The following is an 18,770-nucleotide window of genomic DNA, read 5'->3' as shown; positions in this document are numbered from 1 at the left end:
CTAGTTTCTGGATTTAAGAGATCATGATTTAGTATTTCTTTAAAAGTAGTAATTATAATTATTAATAATTGTATTGTTTATTATGTTCTACCTCCGCACCTATCACCTCTCTTGGATATCTAGGTGGAAACAGGTAATAGAACTTATATTTTTTCATTTTTTTATCACCCTGTATATAAATTTTCCTTTGATCTCGGCGAAAAATGAGTAATCTTTTTTGTTTTGGGGTGATTTTCTTCATAAATAAAAGATTTTCTTTTGACAACACCCTGTATATAAAATTTTCTTGTTCAGCAAAAAATTGCATATCTTTATTGTTTTGAAGCCATTTTCTTTTTACATTGTTGATTTTCTTTTGGTAACACCCTGTATAATAATTTTCCAGTGATGTCACGTGAAAAAAATAGCCATATTTGTGGTGTTTCAAAGTTTGTCGTTGACGTATATTCTAAAATGATTTTGTTTTCTTTTTGTTACATTAGTTTCCTTTGTATATTAGTTTCCTTGGTTGTCGAGTGAAAACGAGCAAGGTCTATAGTGTTTAGAGTTTTTTTTTTTATTTGCACTGGAAATTTTCTTTTTGTATCACCCTGTATATTCGTTTTCATTTTCAATAACGTAGAAAATGAACTATTTGCTAATTTCCTTATTCCGGTAGAACTGTATGAAATGGTTCTTGCTTATATGTGCGCGGCTTAGCAGGTCGTAAGTCCTGTTTCAATATGGCGACAGGTATTCTGTTGACTTGTAAAGTCTAAACTTGTATTCTCTTGTTAATAAAGAAATAGTAATATATATTGACTTCTTTGATTTGTGTACCCCTTCTATCATTTCAGGAACAGGTCTCTAAGAGAGTTCCCTCTCTCAGGGGTGATCCCCACTATAAAAATTGTTAAGGTATCCTGTGTGATTTGTGTGCTCCTTCTTTCATTTCAGCTACAGGTCAGAACTTGTAAGAATATTTTTAAGTGTCACCTCTCTTGAGGCGACTTAAAACTTAGAAATATTTGAACAAGACCTTATAAGGATTGTCCTTATAACGAGTTCCCTCTCTCTGGGGGTGATCCCCCACCATAAAAATTGTTGATATGCCTGATAATTTCGGGGATGAAGCGCAGAGATATCGTAGCTGTAGGATGGGCCGGGAGCAATGGAAGAATCGAAATAGTGGGCGATCGACCAGAGCGCCGGAGGCGCTCTGGGAGATCGACCGTAGACTGTCTTATAACGACACGTGCCAAAAAATTTAAAAATCTGATCCTCCCCTGTTCTCTTTCTTCTATTTCCTCCTCTTCTCTACTCTACTCCTCTGTTGTTCTCTTCCTTCTATCTTCTACTATTCTCATTCTTCTATTTCTCTGTTCGCCCGTTCTCCATTCTTACTTCTCATATTTTGCCTCCACTTGTACTTCAATTTCTCTTATATTTCGTTGCAATTCATATATGCAACCCAAATTACACCTGATATTTTTATATTTGAGAAAAATGCCTTCTATACCTGAGATTCGATCCGTGTCTACTAGCATGCCAGCAGGTGCACGTATCCACTCGACCACCGAGTGTTTTTATCATTTATATTTGGTTCTTCTATGTATGTTTCTCCTTTAATCAACTTTTTAAAAACAATAACACAAGCCTTAGCTGTGGTGCACACGCTCCACGCGCATAGGGCTTATATGCAATATGATTTAATAAGTCAATCCTGAAAACGACAGAGAGGATGATATCAAAAAGAAATATGAAAGAGATTGTAATATTATATTGTGTTTTATTTACAAACATTATATAAAAATATATACAATTATTCATATCGAAAATTACCATGGCTATGAAATTTCGTTCTCTTATAGAAGAATTGTATACGCATCGCAACTTATGAATTCATTTGTGAAGCGGAGTCAGTGCTCATAGTGCATCGAATAATAAATCCAATATTTGTAGTCGACGGAAGATATCCCACGGCCGGCGGAAGAAATCCAGTGGGCGGCGGTGAACAAGTTCGCACATAATTCTTAATTTTGATTTCTACTCACAATAAATCATTAGTTGCGCACCATACACGTTTTTTTTATTACTATATTTCGTCGATTTCCACCCGATTTAAATACTATAATCAAATTAAAATGTCCAGAAACGGCAAAGATCGCCTGACAGAACACGTGCTAATTGCACAACAACGCCCGACCGACTAAAGGAAAAGATTTGCCTCACTAACAATAACAATAATAAGTACGGAGCCGTTATTGAGGCTCTAACTTGAATTACACTTTTCTACAATTTGAAATTTATTTTGTTTTATTAACTGTTTGATTTTATTTTTAGTAGAAAATTTTATGGTTATCTACCGCTGATAAATTCATCAAACGATATGAATTTTTATGACGAATTGTTATTTGCGAAAAAACAGAACTTGATTACCATCATATCTATGAGGTCACGTTGAATATTTGACCTAAAAACACAAAAATTAATATCCAGAAGCACAAGAACATGCAATCTACGTCTAAAAAAATCTTGCAAGTTGGAAATCATTACTAATTGCAATTGTTTGAAAATACTATTAAGATAAATCGTTGGTCTATGCGGGCAATCACGTAAACGCGTAAACAGTTTTAAAACATAAATTTGATCACGTTTAAGGTGAAAAGACTCACGTGATTGCAATAACAAGGCCCGCGTTCTGTAAAAAGTACGTGAAGGTCAATTTTACAATGCGCTCGTAGTTTGCGCAATGTTTTCCAAATATAACTACTCATGTATACACAATTAAATAATATGGATGTAATACTTTCCTTCGTTATTATATGGATGCGTTGGAATTCAGAAAAAGCAATGCAAACTTGGATTTCCACCACCAGCACAGCAACCAGTACAGCAATTTGTAAACCTTGCCCCTCTTAGAAGAAGAACTCGCTGACATAACGCATCTATCACTGGTTTAAATTATAAGTTTCTAAACAGTAAACATTTTATTAGTGATATATAAACAACGCCGTGTGTGATTAGTACATACTTATTGCGGTGCGTAGAGTAAGTTTTTGCTTTGAAACTATAAAGTAGATACAAACTTTCTTAAATAAACTTTCTGGAAAGCAGAAGCAAGCAATTTTACCAACTAATTAATTACTGACTATCCTTAAGCGATAAATTAATCATGGTAAGTGCTCATAAATTGGTTTGTTTTTTAATTACTTAGATGGTGTCTGCGTCTAGCATAGTAAGGAAAGTATATTTTAAATTTTAGAATCTTTTATCTTGTCTCATGCTTGGGATATTGCTGATGGTGTGTGCACTCGTGCAGGGACAAGTTGCGAGCCGCTATGCGCACCCATTCGTCTTGAGGAACGCCGAACTTGAGGCGACGCTTCCTTCCCGCTTCCTTAATCCGTTCTATCAGGATTTCCAGATTAGGCGGGCGTTAGCCAGGAGCTCATGGTTTGGCCCAAATGAGCAACCGGTGTACACGCGAGCAACGGATTCAATTTCAAGAAGGGATATTTTTACGGCGTTGAATCACGCTGGTTTACTCCCACAACAGCAAATTCGACGAGCAAACTTCTAAACACTGTCTAATTGTGATTGTCTACCATTTATCTTATCGAACACTGTATTATATTCATCTTAAAACGTTCACATTTTTTACTATTACGTAATACTACGCAAGTTGTAAGTTGTAGTTGAATGTTGTAATTACACTTGTTGTAGAGAAATAAAAGTGCTAATAACAAGGTGCCAATTTGTAAATTTAAATTTACACGATTTGAAAATTAGATTTAAAAGAAAGGCAAGCAGCAGATTCTTCGCAACTTAAACTGCTTGTGCAAATAAATCTAAACTCTACAGTGTGTTCGATATGTTGCCAGGAAATTACACTGCGTCCGCGCTAAAAGAAAAATATTACATTATGTTATGTAAATTTCTTACTCTAAAATATACACGAATATATTTACTTTCTAAAAGAGATACTACGTAAACGCTTGAGATGTGTTAATATAAACTTTAGTATGTACTTGTAGGGGAGTTACAGATTGTCATGCAAAATGCAAAGTCGCAAATGCAGTTTACGTAATAATGCAAATTTGAATTGCAAAGTTTTCGCCATCAATAAAATAGCTGATTTGCCGCATTCTGCAAATATCCACTCCGTTGGTTTTTGCTGCACCTTAATGCCAAAACCAACAAAAACACTTATCATAACCATTGGGGAGAAATATTCGTATGAGTCATATGGGAGCGTAAGTTGAACATTATCGATACGCCAGTGTCAGTTGGGGTTTGGACGGATTCGATGCTTTTACAAGAAGCATATACCGCGTCACACGTTTCACAGTGGCAGAGATGGAAAATCGCGGCGCTTGCGTTATGTGCCACTATCGACCAATCCACTGCCACTGCGGGTCCGGATTGCAGAATTGAAAAACATATCTGCCCGCTAGCTATTACAGTGCCCGTGTATCCTGCGAGCACTCGCGAGAAACACTGACGTAGAAAAGGATAGGGTGGAAAGTGGTGGAAAAGTCACGCCACTTTAAGGCGCTTGTACGACGCGAATGCGCCTGTTTGCCTCGTTTCCCACATTGGGAGCGCGCCCGCCGCGCCGCTAGGGCTGGTCGTCGCCACCGCCGCCGCCGCCACAGCCGCAGTAGGTCCTCGTGCGTGCCGCCGCACGCATCGCGCTCGCCCTTTCCGTCCCGAACCACCAAACGCTCGCTCAAATCGAACCGACGCACGAAAAAAACAACGCGCGCCATTTAAAACCTAGTCGTGCGCGGATACAATGCCCCGATCCAAATCGTTCCCATAGAGAAATTCACATTCCGACGGTAAGAACCCGGAAAAAGGTTGTGCACTTTGCCCAATCCGCACAATTCGTATGCGTTGCTTGTCGCACGTTGCGATGCAATTGTCGTAGACATTTGTTTGAACCAGTTGTCATGACTACTGAAGTAGAATAATGCATTACACAACATTCGACGAACTAAAAGAAAATCGATAGTTTAAAGAAAGAAAAACCGTGCGTCTAGGTACGTGTGTGCAATACGAAATCAAATTAGCTACACGCTGGTTTCGCTGGCTAATTTAATTTGTCCGTGGAGCAATTTGTCAAGTCATCAACATCCGTGCGCAACAACGCGTCGAATAATGCACGCGGAGTGTGAGATATAGGTGTTTAGCGATTGCAGGTACACGCTGCGTGAATGATACACATTGCAATCACGTGGAGCAGCCTGATGATGAAGGGAATTGAGAATTACGGCGGCGTTGGCACACATTGGGCGCTGGGCAGCATTGTGTTAGTGGTACTCGCCGCCTCCGAATATTCAGGCGCCGGCACCCTCGTCGCGCTGCCAGTTACGGCAATCGCTGTCTCGTTTGCAGGTATTTTAATAAATATTTTATTACATTTTACATTTTTAATTGTGTTTACCTAGTGAACATCCTGTATAAATATCAAATTGTTTAATTACACATGAAATCGAGAAATGAAAACAAGAGCAATTGGTAGCAGAAGTCATAAGATTTGTGGCATCCCCTTAATGAGTTGCGGACGTGTTAAGTGAACACATTTCTGTTTATGATGGCTGAACTTAGGGGGTGAAGCAAATTTATGATGTGCCAGAGGCGGATTTACTAATTGCGCCTGTTTCTTTCGCAACGGGTTAATGTTTAAACGCGTCGTCGTCATATCTTCTCAAACACAAATCCCACGAGAAACTGTCACCGCTCGTCGAGATTAGTTGAGAATTTTCTTAAATATATCATGATATTATGGTTGTTTGACAAAGTTTGTTGAAGAAGTACGTTGGTAATTTTTAACCAAACCAATTGCGAGTGTGCAATGAATCGCCGTTTCATGTTCTACTGCAAAGTTGGCGCAATAAAACTTTCCGACAATGAAAGCAGCGATAAATTTCTGTAGGTGGTACAATTTTGCGATGTACGATAAAGTTTTCAAATCTCATAAGATTGCAAGAACAACATAAAAAGGCCTTTATCTGATTAAAAGTTTTGAATTAAGTTAGTTTTTAATATTTCAAAATTATCCACGAAATATTTTGTTGAATTCGATATGTTAACGCCATGATTCGGTCAATATGTCAGACATTTCTGTGATATGTGTTGTTTTAAGGACGGGAACAAATCGATCGCAGAGTAAACAATGCGACCTTTATTTACACCGCAATTTGGAATCATTACATTGTCCTGGATTGAAGGATTATAGGTCAATTCCGATAATTGATTCTGTGTATGGTCCGTGCTTAATATCGGACCACCCTAATGGATGACTGCATATTAATGAATCTAAAATGGCGTCGTGCAAAGTTAGAAGTTCCGTGTCAAATTGTAATTAATCATTATGAGTTATTACCGCGCACAGACACAAAAAATATTAATCTACACATTACTAGATAAAATTATTACATGATGAGAATATTTAACAAGAATTTTTATCGTTATTAGCTAATTAATAAAGAAATAAAAGCTTAAAAAAGGCGAAATACTAAAACTAATGTATTATACAAAGCCATTAAGTTTTAATAGCAAATAAACACCAACAAAAAACGATGCGAAGCGTTGTACTCTAGCGCAGTGGGCTTAAAAGCACTATGCAAAATTTAGCGCACGTAATTTTTACCTACCACTAAAACATCCATTACAGTTTTATGCGGCTCGGGCAACGCGGAAAAACAAATAAATCGTCACAAAGGTGTGGTAAACACATTAACGTTCTTCGAAATATGGCTTAACGTCTTGCAACACCTGGCGGCGGCGGCAACATGCGCCCGGGTTGCCAGTGCCACCATGGATTACATGAGCGATCAAAGATCTAGGGAATGGCTGTTTGGCTTGGAATCGCATTCTTTGGGGGAACCGTGGCCAGATGTCCTAGGAATTGGAATCATCGCGATCGTAACGGCGCTATTTATGTTGGGATTAGAGGTAGGACAAGAATCTTTTTCGCGTCATTAAAATTAAATCAACTGAATCTTTCTTTTTTTACAGAAATCACACTATTTCTGCATCTTGTTGTTTTTAAGTATTGCGATTAGCTTTTTATTCTTTATTGTGGTCGGTGGATATCACACTGATATTAGTTTTTGGAATTGGAAAGAAGATTTTGGGAAACGATCTTGGGGATGCGTAAGCTATTATTTTTAAGAAATAAATTTAGTTGTGTTTATGTGAGTAATGAAAATTGCAGTTGTTGACTACGTCGGCAATGTGCTCTTACGGCTTCACCAATTCGTTTCCGAGTGCCTTACAGGCGAAGAAAATTAAAATGTTCGCACTTGTGATAATTCCTCTATGCTGCTACTCCCTAATAGCTACCATCTTCACTCTAATGTCGCATTATCGGTAATGACCCGTCTAAGTGCAAGCATGCAGCAAATATGATCAGGAATCTACTTTGCAGGGAAGTGGCCGGAATCGCAATCCCGCTCGTGCGGGTATTCGAGGTGCGCGACGTCGACTGGGCCCGACCGGTGATGGCGGCGCTCACGATTTGCGTTGTTTGCCTGCCGCTGACGGAAATAATGCCGTCGTTATATAATTTATTGGTGAAGTTGGCCGGACGCGATTGGAAAGTTTTAGCGTCGCCGATATTATACCGCAACGCGTTCACCGGCGCACCGGTGCTGGCGATCTTCACCGCCGGTATGTTTTCACCTCGCGCACAAAAACCTTTTCACAACCGAGCGAACAAAAGACCCATCGACTAATTTTGTTTTCTCGCTGAATTCGCAGGCTCGCTGGCGTCGATCCTGGCGTTTGCCTGCCCGCTCGCATACTTGGTGCGAATGCTCAACGCTGCCGCATTGTTCAAGTGCGCGCTGAAAGCGATCTGTGGTCTGTACCTGCGGTACAAACCGGACGTGGGCGCTGAAGAGATGAGCTTCGGAAACACGCAAGGCCCAGTGCGGTACAGCAAACTGCAGCAGCCAGAAACGACTAAGATCAGCAAATTCTACGATATGCTACCGAGTTATTTGAAGAAGGCAAAGGTCACCATGACCACTTCGGACGTCCGGAATGGTGGGACGACCCGGAAACGTGCGTTTTCCAAATCTCTCGAATTGATTGACAACCGAGTGTATTATTATTTTCAGGTCCGTCGGACGACAAGGAGTATTTACTACTAGATCACTACAGTAAGGCGAACGTCGACTTGATGGCTGATCCCGAATCCGACAGCGACGCCAACGAACCCGTCACTTCGAATTGCAGCGACGGGGAAGACTCCGACAGCGCGACTGATATTGACGCCGCCGTTCAAGAATACCGCGATAGCATTCAGGTATTATACACCCTCGCACACATAAATTAAACTACATAAAAGGAGCTTTTCAAGCCTCTATTCTCCAGGAAACCGACACTATGTGATTTATGCATTCTATTCGCGGCGTGCTACTAACATTTTTATATGGACTTTTATTTCCAGTTGGCCAACGTCAACATTCTCAGCACCAATAAATCGCCGACGGTAACGACAGGGCGCGTCGTGATTTGTTTGATATTCATTCTCTGCATACTCTCGGCGTTATTAACCGTCGGAATCACGTATAATCAATTTTCGATGAACGTCGTGGTTGCGTTCTGTGAGTTTGCTTAATCAATTTGAAAGCCTTGTTATCTGCGCGGGTAATAAGATAATCCATTTACAGGCATTGCAACGTGTCTGCTCACCATCTGCACGATGCCTCAGAGTGCGCCGGATCCCGAGAGTCTCGTTAAATCGCCGCTCGTATTTCCCTTTGTCGCTTTTATCGCCATCATACTCAACGCCATGCTGCTAACTACATTACTTTTCGAAATTTGGCATGCGATCTTGTTATGGACTTGCGCAGGTAAGTGAATATACAAAACGTGGTTGGTTGTTGCACGTACCTGATTGAAGTAAAACTTTTAATCATCCGTTAAACAGCACACAACTCACAAAATGTCTAAGAGTTCTTTTCACACACAAAATACAACGTGCCTACGCGACGGAGGTTAATTCAATACTGCAGGCACATTTGTTTACCACTTGCAACAACAAGATAACTGACTTCTATTTGACATTGCTATATAAATATTCCGCTCTACTTCGTTGCAGGTCTCCTATTTTACGTGAAATGTGGATGTTGTGGTTGTACCGATCACCAAATACATCATTACCATACAAAAACAGAATGTTCGATCGCATCCACAGCGAATGCTCATTATGCTCAACAGAAGATCTACGACATGGATAGCATCTTGATACCAAGATGACACGAATCTGACGATGAGTTTCTCATTCTACATTATGATTCAGACGATCCAAATGAGTAATAATGATTGTTATCTTATAGAAACTAAGTTATTTAACTCTAAGACATCATAATTATTCGTATAAATCAACTCTGAGCGTATAACTGTCGCCCCTTCGGACTTGTTTATAATATATAACCGATGTGGATAAGTAATCAGTGCATTCGCAAAATTCGGTTGTGTATATTGGAACACCATAATACGTAACGTATAAGAATGTATTAAATTATGGCTTTATTGGTGCATCCTTTGACGAGCACGTGGTTAATGCTGTGATACTATTACAAAAGTATTTACTTAATTTTGCTCTCAACATACAAAATATTGATAGAGTTAATTATTGCATTGATCGCTGTTTTGATATAAAATATTTGTAGTCAAAATATCAACGTGTATATATTTTATGCGTTGTTTCGATTGTCACATTAATGCAATATTGAATTTTGATTTACCTACTCTTTGACTGTACCTCTAAGTCACAAAAATTGTGAAAATATTTTTATAAATTGGACAAATTTTGCAACATTGGCAACTATTCTTAAAAGTAAGCTATACTCTTTTGGATGCTATCTGTAGTCGGTGCAATAACAATAAATTTCATCATATTTATGATTCTATTATCAAAATGCATAAACTAATTATATGAAATGTTGTATTATAAAATATTTAATATACGCAATGATAAAATATTTAGTACTGAGTTTCTTCTTCATTTCCATGACATTTTATTTGTGTGGCATTTTAAAAAGCACGCTCTTTAAACAAATGTGATTCTATGACATTTAGTCATAAATTTAACCAAATTAGTTCCTGTGCACATAAAAAATTATTAAACTGTGTTTTTAATAATATTTTAATTACATTCTGCACAATTTAACTTAAAATATTAAATTAGCTGCTTGCAGTTTAACTAGTTCAACACAATTTAACACAATTCAAAGTCCAGCTTTAATTTATAAATAAAAAAATCAATATGTCGCTTAAATTGTTGTCACGTTCAATTGAGTATTGCATGTATAAGTTATGGCGTCGTTGTGTCTGTGTGTGTTCATTGTTCATCAACAGTATCAATGCGGTAATCAATTATCAAGCTATTAGATAAATTAAATAATTGCATCTCCTCCAGTTCACGTTGCAGAGATTTAAATAACAATGATATCACATTTCTTAAATCACTCGAATCAATAAAATTATAATCGCGCATTCTACTACTTGTAACCAAACTAAAACCTAAACACACATCATCCTCATTTTATCATCCAAACATACTTTCACGCTTTACTAAATATTACTAAGGCGTGTCACCACATCGACACCTCATGAATTTTATCGGAATTGTTTCTTAACCTGCACAATAAAAATAGAATGAGCACATAAATGGTCGTCAATGACATTATTTGCTCACCTATTAAATTCTTTGTGAATCGAAGGAACTTCTCGTGATAGTCGTGTCGAAAGCGAATCATGTGAAATCGTCCGAGAGAGTTTCTTCTCGGGGAGTGAGTGCCGCTGCCGGAACGGATACTGCCATGAAGACTTTCTCGGCTCCATCTCGAACGCTTGATTATCGGCGCCGCGCTTCTCCACCATCTTCTCGGGCGTTTTCGAAGACAGGCGTCTGAGCAGTAATCAAGCAGTAATTAATATTATTTTAACTAGTTCCTCTACTCTGCGTACCTCAGTAATCTAGAGCCAAAACTTAGTCCCGGCGGGTCTTCAAGTTTCGTGCTACTTGCGCGTTTTTTCTGGAACCTCCTACCGTGACTGTCCTCGATAATAATGTGACGATCATACGGGGTGTCGTAATCCACCTCGAGAATCGTTGAAAAACTATTGGGGAAGATTATTTCGGTGGTTGTTATTATCACACCACTTACAAGGCATATGCAACCTAAAATTAAACATTTAAGTACGAAAAATAATCGGTTTCTGTTCCCTTTTTTACCTGCAGTAAAAACAAGCCAGAAACACCATCCCAAATGAAAGTACAGCGTGCGACCTTCAAGGTGAATCGTCAACGGGTTATCCGGAAGCATGCCCAAATATCCACAGACAGTAGAAAGTAGAAAAATGCCAACGGCGGTCATTAGCACAGCGCCATATCTAGGCACCACGATCAACATCAAATTCATAAGCAGCCAAAGGGCAAAACACGTCCACAGCATAATAATGGCGTAGTAACCAGCAGCACGATACTGTCCGCCCCAAGACAACCCCTCCTGACCAAGACTAAAATACTCGGCCACTGTGAGAATAGGATACGGCAATCCTTTGAAGAGTGCATCCTTGAAACTGTCACCCATCTGATCCGAAGTCAACCAGTAAAAACGCTCATTGAAGTCGATGTCCGACGAGGACGCGTTGAGCGCCGGTGTGGCTACGGCATTACAATTTGTTACGAATTACACAGCGCACACAATATAATCGACTAATTAAAAACGTATATTAAAACTTGCGCGCGCAAAGACTATAATAAGCTATTGCGCAATCGCGTTACGTGCGGGTAGCTATTATTACCGCGTCGCCCGCATCCGATTCGCGCGCGTTTGAGGATGGGCAGAATTATTTATTGCCGTAATCGTGCGCGGTGTTATGTATAGTTAAACTTGTTTTTAACCAAATAGCAAAAATCCACCTCTGCTGCTTAATTCATTCAACATGTTCGGTATGCTTGCAACCTTTGCAACGTTTGTATTACGCACGCGCAAGGTACATAAGTAATGTGATTGTATGGCCGCAGTTACCTTGAAGAGTGATGTTCACATGATTGAGACCCACGTAGACACCAATGTCGGCGACCACTTTTTCTTTCGAGAATGCCTTGTAGCTGCTCACAATCGACGCATGTCCAACGTGCCAACCGGAACCAAACAGGGAAACTGAAATCGAATGCGTGCTCGTGTACGCGTGCGTCCTTCTCCTTGAGGAGAGGCGAGTCATATTAAATCGGAAATTGCACCTACCTAATATCGTCGCTCCGGTGAAGAGGCTCAGCGTGACGGTGAAGAATGTCGTAAAACGCTGCGAATACATATTATGAATTGCACGCAATCATTACATTACATTACACCATGTTAAATAATTACCTCCTTTCGAATGCCCGGGTAAATGATTAGGAAAGCTACGTAAAGGGTGCAGAATATGATGAGGAATGTGATGATCGTAACATCACCGGTAACCGCCGTGCGATTGTTGAAACTGTACAGGGTTGGACCGCCATCGTAACGGAATGCGTCAAACCAGCCCTTCATGGCACTTTCACTCCTGAAATATTTAATTTATAAATAAATACACAACACTAAATTATTTTTATTTTTAGTTTTTTGTATTTATGGAATTTTCTGTTTGTTGATGTAATTTTTCTTTCTTTGGTTTCACCTTTAACTCACATTTGTGCCATTTTGCAGCACGAGTATAATTAGCACTCGAATCGGAATTTGTGAGATCCGGGTTCGCGGAAAAGCAAATGGGTGAGGCAGCGCATGAAATTTATTTAATCACACTGCACAACAATCACCGCGAATGCCACAACTTCAGAAATAACCGAGTCAACGACTCACTCCAAACGAACATGGCAAACAACTAAAGCAGTCAACAAAAAGAACTGCATATTAATAATGCATGTGCACATTGCACGCGTCAAGTTAGTGAAGTTTCGTGTTGTTTGAAGGCGCGGCACGATTACCCACGATTACTTTTGATTTTTATCCGTCAACATCACAACAATAATAAAATTTAAAATCAAAATAAACTTTAAAATTAATTTATGTTTTTAAATTTAATTAAAAAATTTACCTTGTTAAAAGAATATAATCCTTTATCTAATCTTGCGAGATTTAAAAAGATGCTTGTGGCACACTGACTGATGTGATGAAACTTTTTTTGAAGCAGCGCGGCAAAACTGACATGAATTGTTTTCGATCGCGTGGTGGTCGGAAATGCGGCCGCCGCGTAAAATCGAAGTGATATTAAGCGAGAAAAAAATTCAACAACAAACCGACAAAACGATGGAGCACAATGTTGGGCAGGAAGGAAGGGAGAGAGCCTCTGCAGACAAGGCCGCGAGTCACTTTCCGTGTGGTGACCTTACCGCCATGGCCTGCCGCTTCTGCGGATCTCCCGAACGCACTGCTACATGTGTGTTTGTATCACTACAATAACTCACAATAACCTGACACATGCCTCCGTCGGTTTAGAAGGTGAGCTGATTAAGTGTCCGCCGATGCGGAATCACTTATCCTCTCATCGTTGCGAAACAGCGTGCATTACATGACATTCTTTCAACTTTAAACGCAAACATCGTAATTACAGTATTTTTTACTAATTAGAATATATTCATATTTGTTGTATTACACAAAATCAGATATAATTTTATTATGATTATTAGATTGAGTAACAGGCCTGTGCGCCGATTAAGATTTTACCTTCAACTTTAAGTTGGAATTTTAAGATTGTTGTTCAATTGAACATGAAACATCTAAGGCTGCTTCGGGTAAGATGTGGGTCGTTAATTTTAGATTATTACTACAAAACTTTAATGATTTCCTTTGCTATAACAACTTCTTCTTTATTTTATAACTCAGTTTTTATAGATTTTAATTAAATTATTTTATTACGTAATAAATTCTTAGTTATATTCTCGACTTTTTACCTCGCAAATTAAAAGACAGCGTTATTTTACTAATAATTTATTTGAACTCTAAGTTTAAGTAATACTTGCAATTAAATTTTGCATTTTACTACAACAAATTAGTGGTTTTAACTTCCGACACAATTGTATTTTTACTATTTATAGCTGTGTAAGTAAATAATATAATGTAAATTAATTTGTAAGCCAAATTTCCCAGAAATTAGACATTTTGCGGTTTAGATAATAGATTTTTAATATTATGTGTCACTAATTTAAAATTACCGAATAATTAAATGTACAAATACAATTTACGAATATTTTTACGTACATTTTGTATGTGTCACAAAAAAATCCAATTTCCGCCTAATATGATTACAATTCCAGCACAAAATCAATATATAATTTACCTTGAAGTAAAATGACAAATAAAATATTATAATACCAATAAACAATAAATCTGTGCAAGGTGATACCATGACATTTTCTACAAAAACATAAATGCAGTCTAATATTCATATTAATCTTGATTTCTTTTGCCTAAATATCAAATATTAATAAATTAGAGAAATTTATTTGCAAATTTGCAGAATATAAAATATTGGACAACATTTATCGGACATAATAAAGAATTGTTGACCATGATTCAAATATTTTATTATTATGATCATTAAACTTCTGATGTTTGACCAATAAAATTATATCAAATGATTAACAATCCTCACAAGCTCACACCGTTCTAAATTCTTTGTTGTTGCTATGTACACATTTTCGAATTATTATTAAATATGAATTGGAAATTGAAGCCAAGGTATTCCTTGCAAAATCCACAATATTGAATCAATTTTTACAATCAAAATTGTTTATGAACTTAAGCAATCGAATTGAAAATTGGCTTACCAATCTTCCAACAAACGCGATGAATTTTCATCCATTAAATAAACTATTGCTTATGGCGCGCAATCAAGTGTAGCGTTAAAATGTTGAAATAGTTACCATTACCATTTACACTTTGAAAAACTATAAACAAATTACATTTTGAGACTATTCTTGTATAAATAACAAAACATAATTATTTTAATATTTTACATTAAATAATCATAATAAAAATATATTTAATTGTTTTTTTTTATGTGTCAAGTTATGATGTTGTAATAAGTAGGTACAATAGTTGGAAGATAATAAATAATTTGTTGTTATTGGATATGTTTATTATACCGCTATTCCTCGTAGCTCATCGACCTTCCGCCACGGCATTGGTAACATTTTTGACGAGAAGGTCACACCAATAAGCTGGTTCAATCAATGTTGTTTTTATCTTTGTCGTTCGATTTCCATATTACGTAAAATAACTGTGCTTAAAATGTTATACTGACAAGATGCATCACTAACGCTCACTTTATATAAGCAAATAATGCATTCCTATCACGTCCATTAAATATCTTACCATTTAGGTTGGTTTTGCTCATGTTGCCATTGAGCCAATCTCAGAGAGAACATCAAACACCTTCACAGCTTAACAAATGTTGCATCAAACAACTACAAGTTTTTGTTTTATTATATTAATAGAAACAATCCAATTATTAACCATGTTTGTGGTTGCATAACCTCATAAAAACAAAGTTAACCATTTTATAGGTTATGAATTATGAGATTCATGGCTGCATATTTCAACTAAAATATTCATTTACCGCATAGTGGTTGCCAGGTTGCGGTGTTGATGAGTGACTCTTCACTCGGTTGGGAATATTACCAGAACGTGCGTGTGCGCTACCTGTGTTGCGAGTTCAGTGATTCACAATAAAATAATAAATACACTTTGTATGTACTTAAGTGCGCCGTGCAGTGCACGGTGCGCGCATGTTTACTCACAGCAGTCGTCAGCGAAAGTATGTCAAGTTTACTAACGATCATTTTTTTAATAAAATTATTTTCACTGTTTTGCCTTCTTATTATATTCACATTCGACGGCAGCAACTGATGCATTGTGTAGATAAATCAATTCTTAATCAAGTTTGAATCATATATAATAATTTCGCCATTTGAAAAAGCAACATGTTCGTTTTTATTACACTTGTTTACCAACTATGCATTTGAATGCAATAAAATAGTGGTTTTGTGTAATTTATCTTCAATTAATCTTCATTAAACACTGTAATGTGTTAGGTTAGGATAGGTTAAGTTTTTAGGTCTTGAATTTTAATATTTTCTATGTGAAATATTTTATATTATAATAAAGAACAATGCAATCCACAATATTTCACTTGTCATAGTATTTTGCAACGCGCCGAAACAATTAAAACCTCAAAATATGAACATCCAAAATTTCCCTGGAATGAATAAAACAAAACAAAAAGGACGCAATAATCCGAAAGCGTCGCACTTGGTATTTTATGTAATGCCGCCTCAATTGCAATAAATTCATTTCCACCTCGTTAATGCGCATTTCGGCTAAAGTAACAAAAGTAGCACTAGTAGTCGGTCGCACATAACAAAATGACATAACCTACAAATATATTCGCCATTCGCTATTCAAATGGCTGCCAACACCAAACCAAATTGTATAATGTATAACAAAATTGTTTCAGTCTAGTAAATACACTCCTATATTTAATTTCTTACAATTTTCGTGCACTTTGTAATTATATTTACTTGTATTTATTTATTCTAATAAACAATAAGTAAAGTTTGGCGTGAATAAATGAAATGCACTTCTGCGATCTCATTGTGAATGTGATTTTAAAATGTAGGCCGCAACTTTTATTTAATATATAGCTTAATCTGCAAATTGTGAGTTTTCTGTGAGATGCAGTTCGCTATTGTTTATGCCGGTATTGTGTTGTATTCTTATAGCTTTATTTTCAGAATGTGAAAGTACACAACTAAAACAAAATAAACTATAACTGGCAAGTAATTGCATCAGTTTTCCAATTAATTGTGTTTATTTATTACAAATGCTTTCAATCGTTATTTACGTGTTTATTTTTTGTGTTATATATTTTATTATATTGCGTATCGAATTAAATTGTTATTAATTACCGTAATTACGATTGAATACCTTTCAATTTTATTAACACACGCAATAATTTAACACTTTTAACAATTCTAAACTTTTTGCGATGCCGTTACCATAGCAACCAAATACGTGATCACATGATGCAAAATTTTGACCTTCAATTAGCGGTCATTTAATTTTTTTCGAACCAAAGTTTTAATTTAATTAACTTCTGTGAGTTAATAAAGACTAAAAATCTTGAACTTTGAGAAAAAATTCTCGATGTGCAAATAATTTAATAAGACATAATTTTTGCAAAATGATTTTTAGCTTGTTAAAAATTCGCACGATTTCATTAATAATAAAATAAAAAATCTATTGTCTAGTGTTGTTAATTGAATACACCTAAATGAATATTAAAAAAAAACGTGCCTGAAACAATCCGTTGTCCTTGAAACTAATTACCGATTCATTGGCGATATTTTTCTTTTCGAAATTACAATGCAAACACACAAATACATGCGAGTCAAGGCGTACTCGTAATTAAAAACAATTGAAAATCAGCCGCATAGCTGATTGACAACTGACATGTGACCATAAAGAAAAAAAGAAAAATAAATACTGAATTGATACGAAGAGAAAATAATTTTGTATTATTTACAATTATTATGATCGAAAGAATCGAAGGCCACGCAAGAATCATCAGCGTGTCAAGTTTTGACAAAGAGTTGCATTCAATATGACGAAATATAAAATGCAACTGCAAACTAAACTGGCATTCGATATTCCGAGAATTATTTGCATCATGATTAATCTTATATTTAGGTTATGCCATTTTTACTCACACACAAATAAAATTAGTTTCCAATTGAGTGAAATCTAAATATCACTTCAATTATTTTCTTTTATAATTATTAATTAATTAGCTGTGTTCTACAAACAAGAATATTAAACATAAATTTTACCTCTGAAAATGATGATGAGATGTTTCAACCAGCTGTACTTGTGTTTTTCTGTATTTAGTTTGCACTCATATTGAATCGCACACACAATCACAACACAAATTTATGCACGCCGAACTAATCTCAATATGACCGTGTGTTAAGTATGTATCTTGAGTTAATGTTTGCGAACGAAGTCTGCGCGGTGTGTTTCAAGGTGATGACGATTGTAAAAGACTCATTTATAACTTCCGGTAACAAAAAACCGAAATCCGAATCCAGTTTGTATTAACTCGCGCCGGATCACGGCGTGTCGGCTGATTTTTACCATTTGTCTTCACGTGTGTGTGCTCTCTGTTCTCGCACCTACCTGCGCACTGACTAAGTAACTAACACATGCGCGGTAGGTCGTGGCCGGGACGGACTACGGACAATTCGTCGGACGAATTCGCCACCCGAATTCACGCTCGCACTTCGCACAAGGAGCAATTAGAAGTGAAACCGTGAAAACGCGTGAAACCTTCCATCTTCTGGCTCATGACTGACGCGAACTGAAGAGAATAGCGTGCAGCCACGGCCTTCTTCGGCGAAAGTCGGTAAATTCCATCATCATCTAGTCATTTTACTCACACTTCTGCTTCGCCCGTACTCGCGCCATTCATTCAGCCTACTCGGCGCGCGCACGCATGAATTAAAACCATTAAAAAACCCTTTTTAGTGCTTTTTAAACAACCAATTAAAGAAACATCTTCAAAAAACTATAAAAACTTGTTTTTACATAGTACTTACCAAATTAGTAGCGTGTAGAATTATCACTCAAAGAAAAGTTTTATATTTGATTGGAGTAGCGAATTCAATTAAGCGTTTTATTAGCGTGTTATTAGTGTTTTGGTAGAAAGTAACTTGCGTAAAT

The 18,770-nt window shown here is 37.0% G+C and overlaps 2 protein-coding genes across 9 annotated transcripts; one reads left to right on the top strand and one right to left on the bottom strand.

Moving 5' to 3' along the window:
• Positions 1 to 4,630: 4,630 nt before the first annotated feature.
• Positions 4,631 to 9,983, top strand: tadr (torn and diminished rhabdomeres). 4 transcript variants are annotated; one of them, XM_065304714.1, is made up of 11 exons: positions 4,631 to 4,823; positions 5,184 to 5,379; positions 6,662 to 6,942; positions 7,006 to 7,143; positions 7,205 to 7,359; positions 7,418 to 7,659; positions 7,750 to 8,055; positions 8,112 to 8,299; positions 8,444 to 8,600; positions 8,667 to 8,849; positions 9,098 to 9,983. In XM_065304714.1, exons 2-11 carry the CDS (start codon positions 5,199 to 5,201, stop codon positions 9,253 to 9,255), a joined length of 1,989 nt encoding a protein of 662 aa, XP_065160786.1. In that variant the 5' UTR covers positions 4,631 to 4,823; positions 5,184 to 5,198; the 3' UTR covers positions 9,256 to 9,983. The 4 variants fall into 4 exon arrangements, with proteins under 4 accessions (XP_065160786.1, XP_065160787.1, XP_065160788.1 ...); XM_065304715.1 differs by having other exon boundaries at positions 5,175 to 5,379; XM_065304716.1 differs by having other exon boundaries at positions 4,631 to 5,379; positions 7,750 to 8,037.
• Positions 9,984 to 10,118: 135 nt separating this feature from the next.
• On the bottom strand, positions 10,119 to 18,413 carry mol (dual oxidase maturation factor 1 mol). Of its 5 annotated transcripts, none has more exons than XM_065304735.1 (8): positions 17,882 to 18,413; positions 12,381 to 12,558; positions 12,258 to 12,315; positions 12,039 to 12,173; positions 11,240 to 11,671; positions 10,972 to 11,185; positions 10,700 to 10,912; positions 10,119 to 10,641 (listed from the first exon to the last, which is right to left on the bottom strand). In XM_065304735.1, exons 2-8 carry the CDS (start codon positions 12,543 to 12,545, stop codon positions 10,596 to 10,598), a joined length of 1,263 nt encoding a protein of 420 aa, XP_065160807.1. In that variant the 5' UTR covers positions 12,546 to 12,558; positions 17,882 to 18,413; the 3' UTR covers positions 10,119 to 10,595. The 5 variants fall into 5 exon arrangements, with proteins under 5 accessions (XP_065160807.1, XP_065160810.1, XP_065160808.1 ...); XM_065304738.1 differs by lacking the exon at positions 17,882 to 18,413 and adding an exon at positions 13,292 to 13,420; XM_065304736.1 differs by lacking the exon at positions 17,882 to 18,413 and adding an exon at positions 13,090 to 13,261.
• Positions 18,414 to 18,770: the final 357 nt, after the last annotated feature.

This window comes from Atheta coriaria, unplaced genomic scaffold (genome assembly GCF_025399875.1).
Source record: "Atheta coriaria isolate IRGN ID8LTWV9N9 unplaced genomic scaffold, Caltech_Dcor_3.1 hic_scaffold_6_pilon, whole genome shotgun sequence".
Lineage (NCBI taxonomy): Eukaryota > Metazoa > Arthropoda > Insecta > Coleoptera > Staphylinidae > Dalotia > Dalotia coriaria.
The sequence above is the reverse complement of the archived record's forward strand: the minus strand, read 5'-3'. Positions and strand labels throughout refer to the sequence as shown.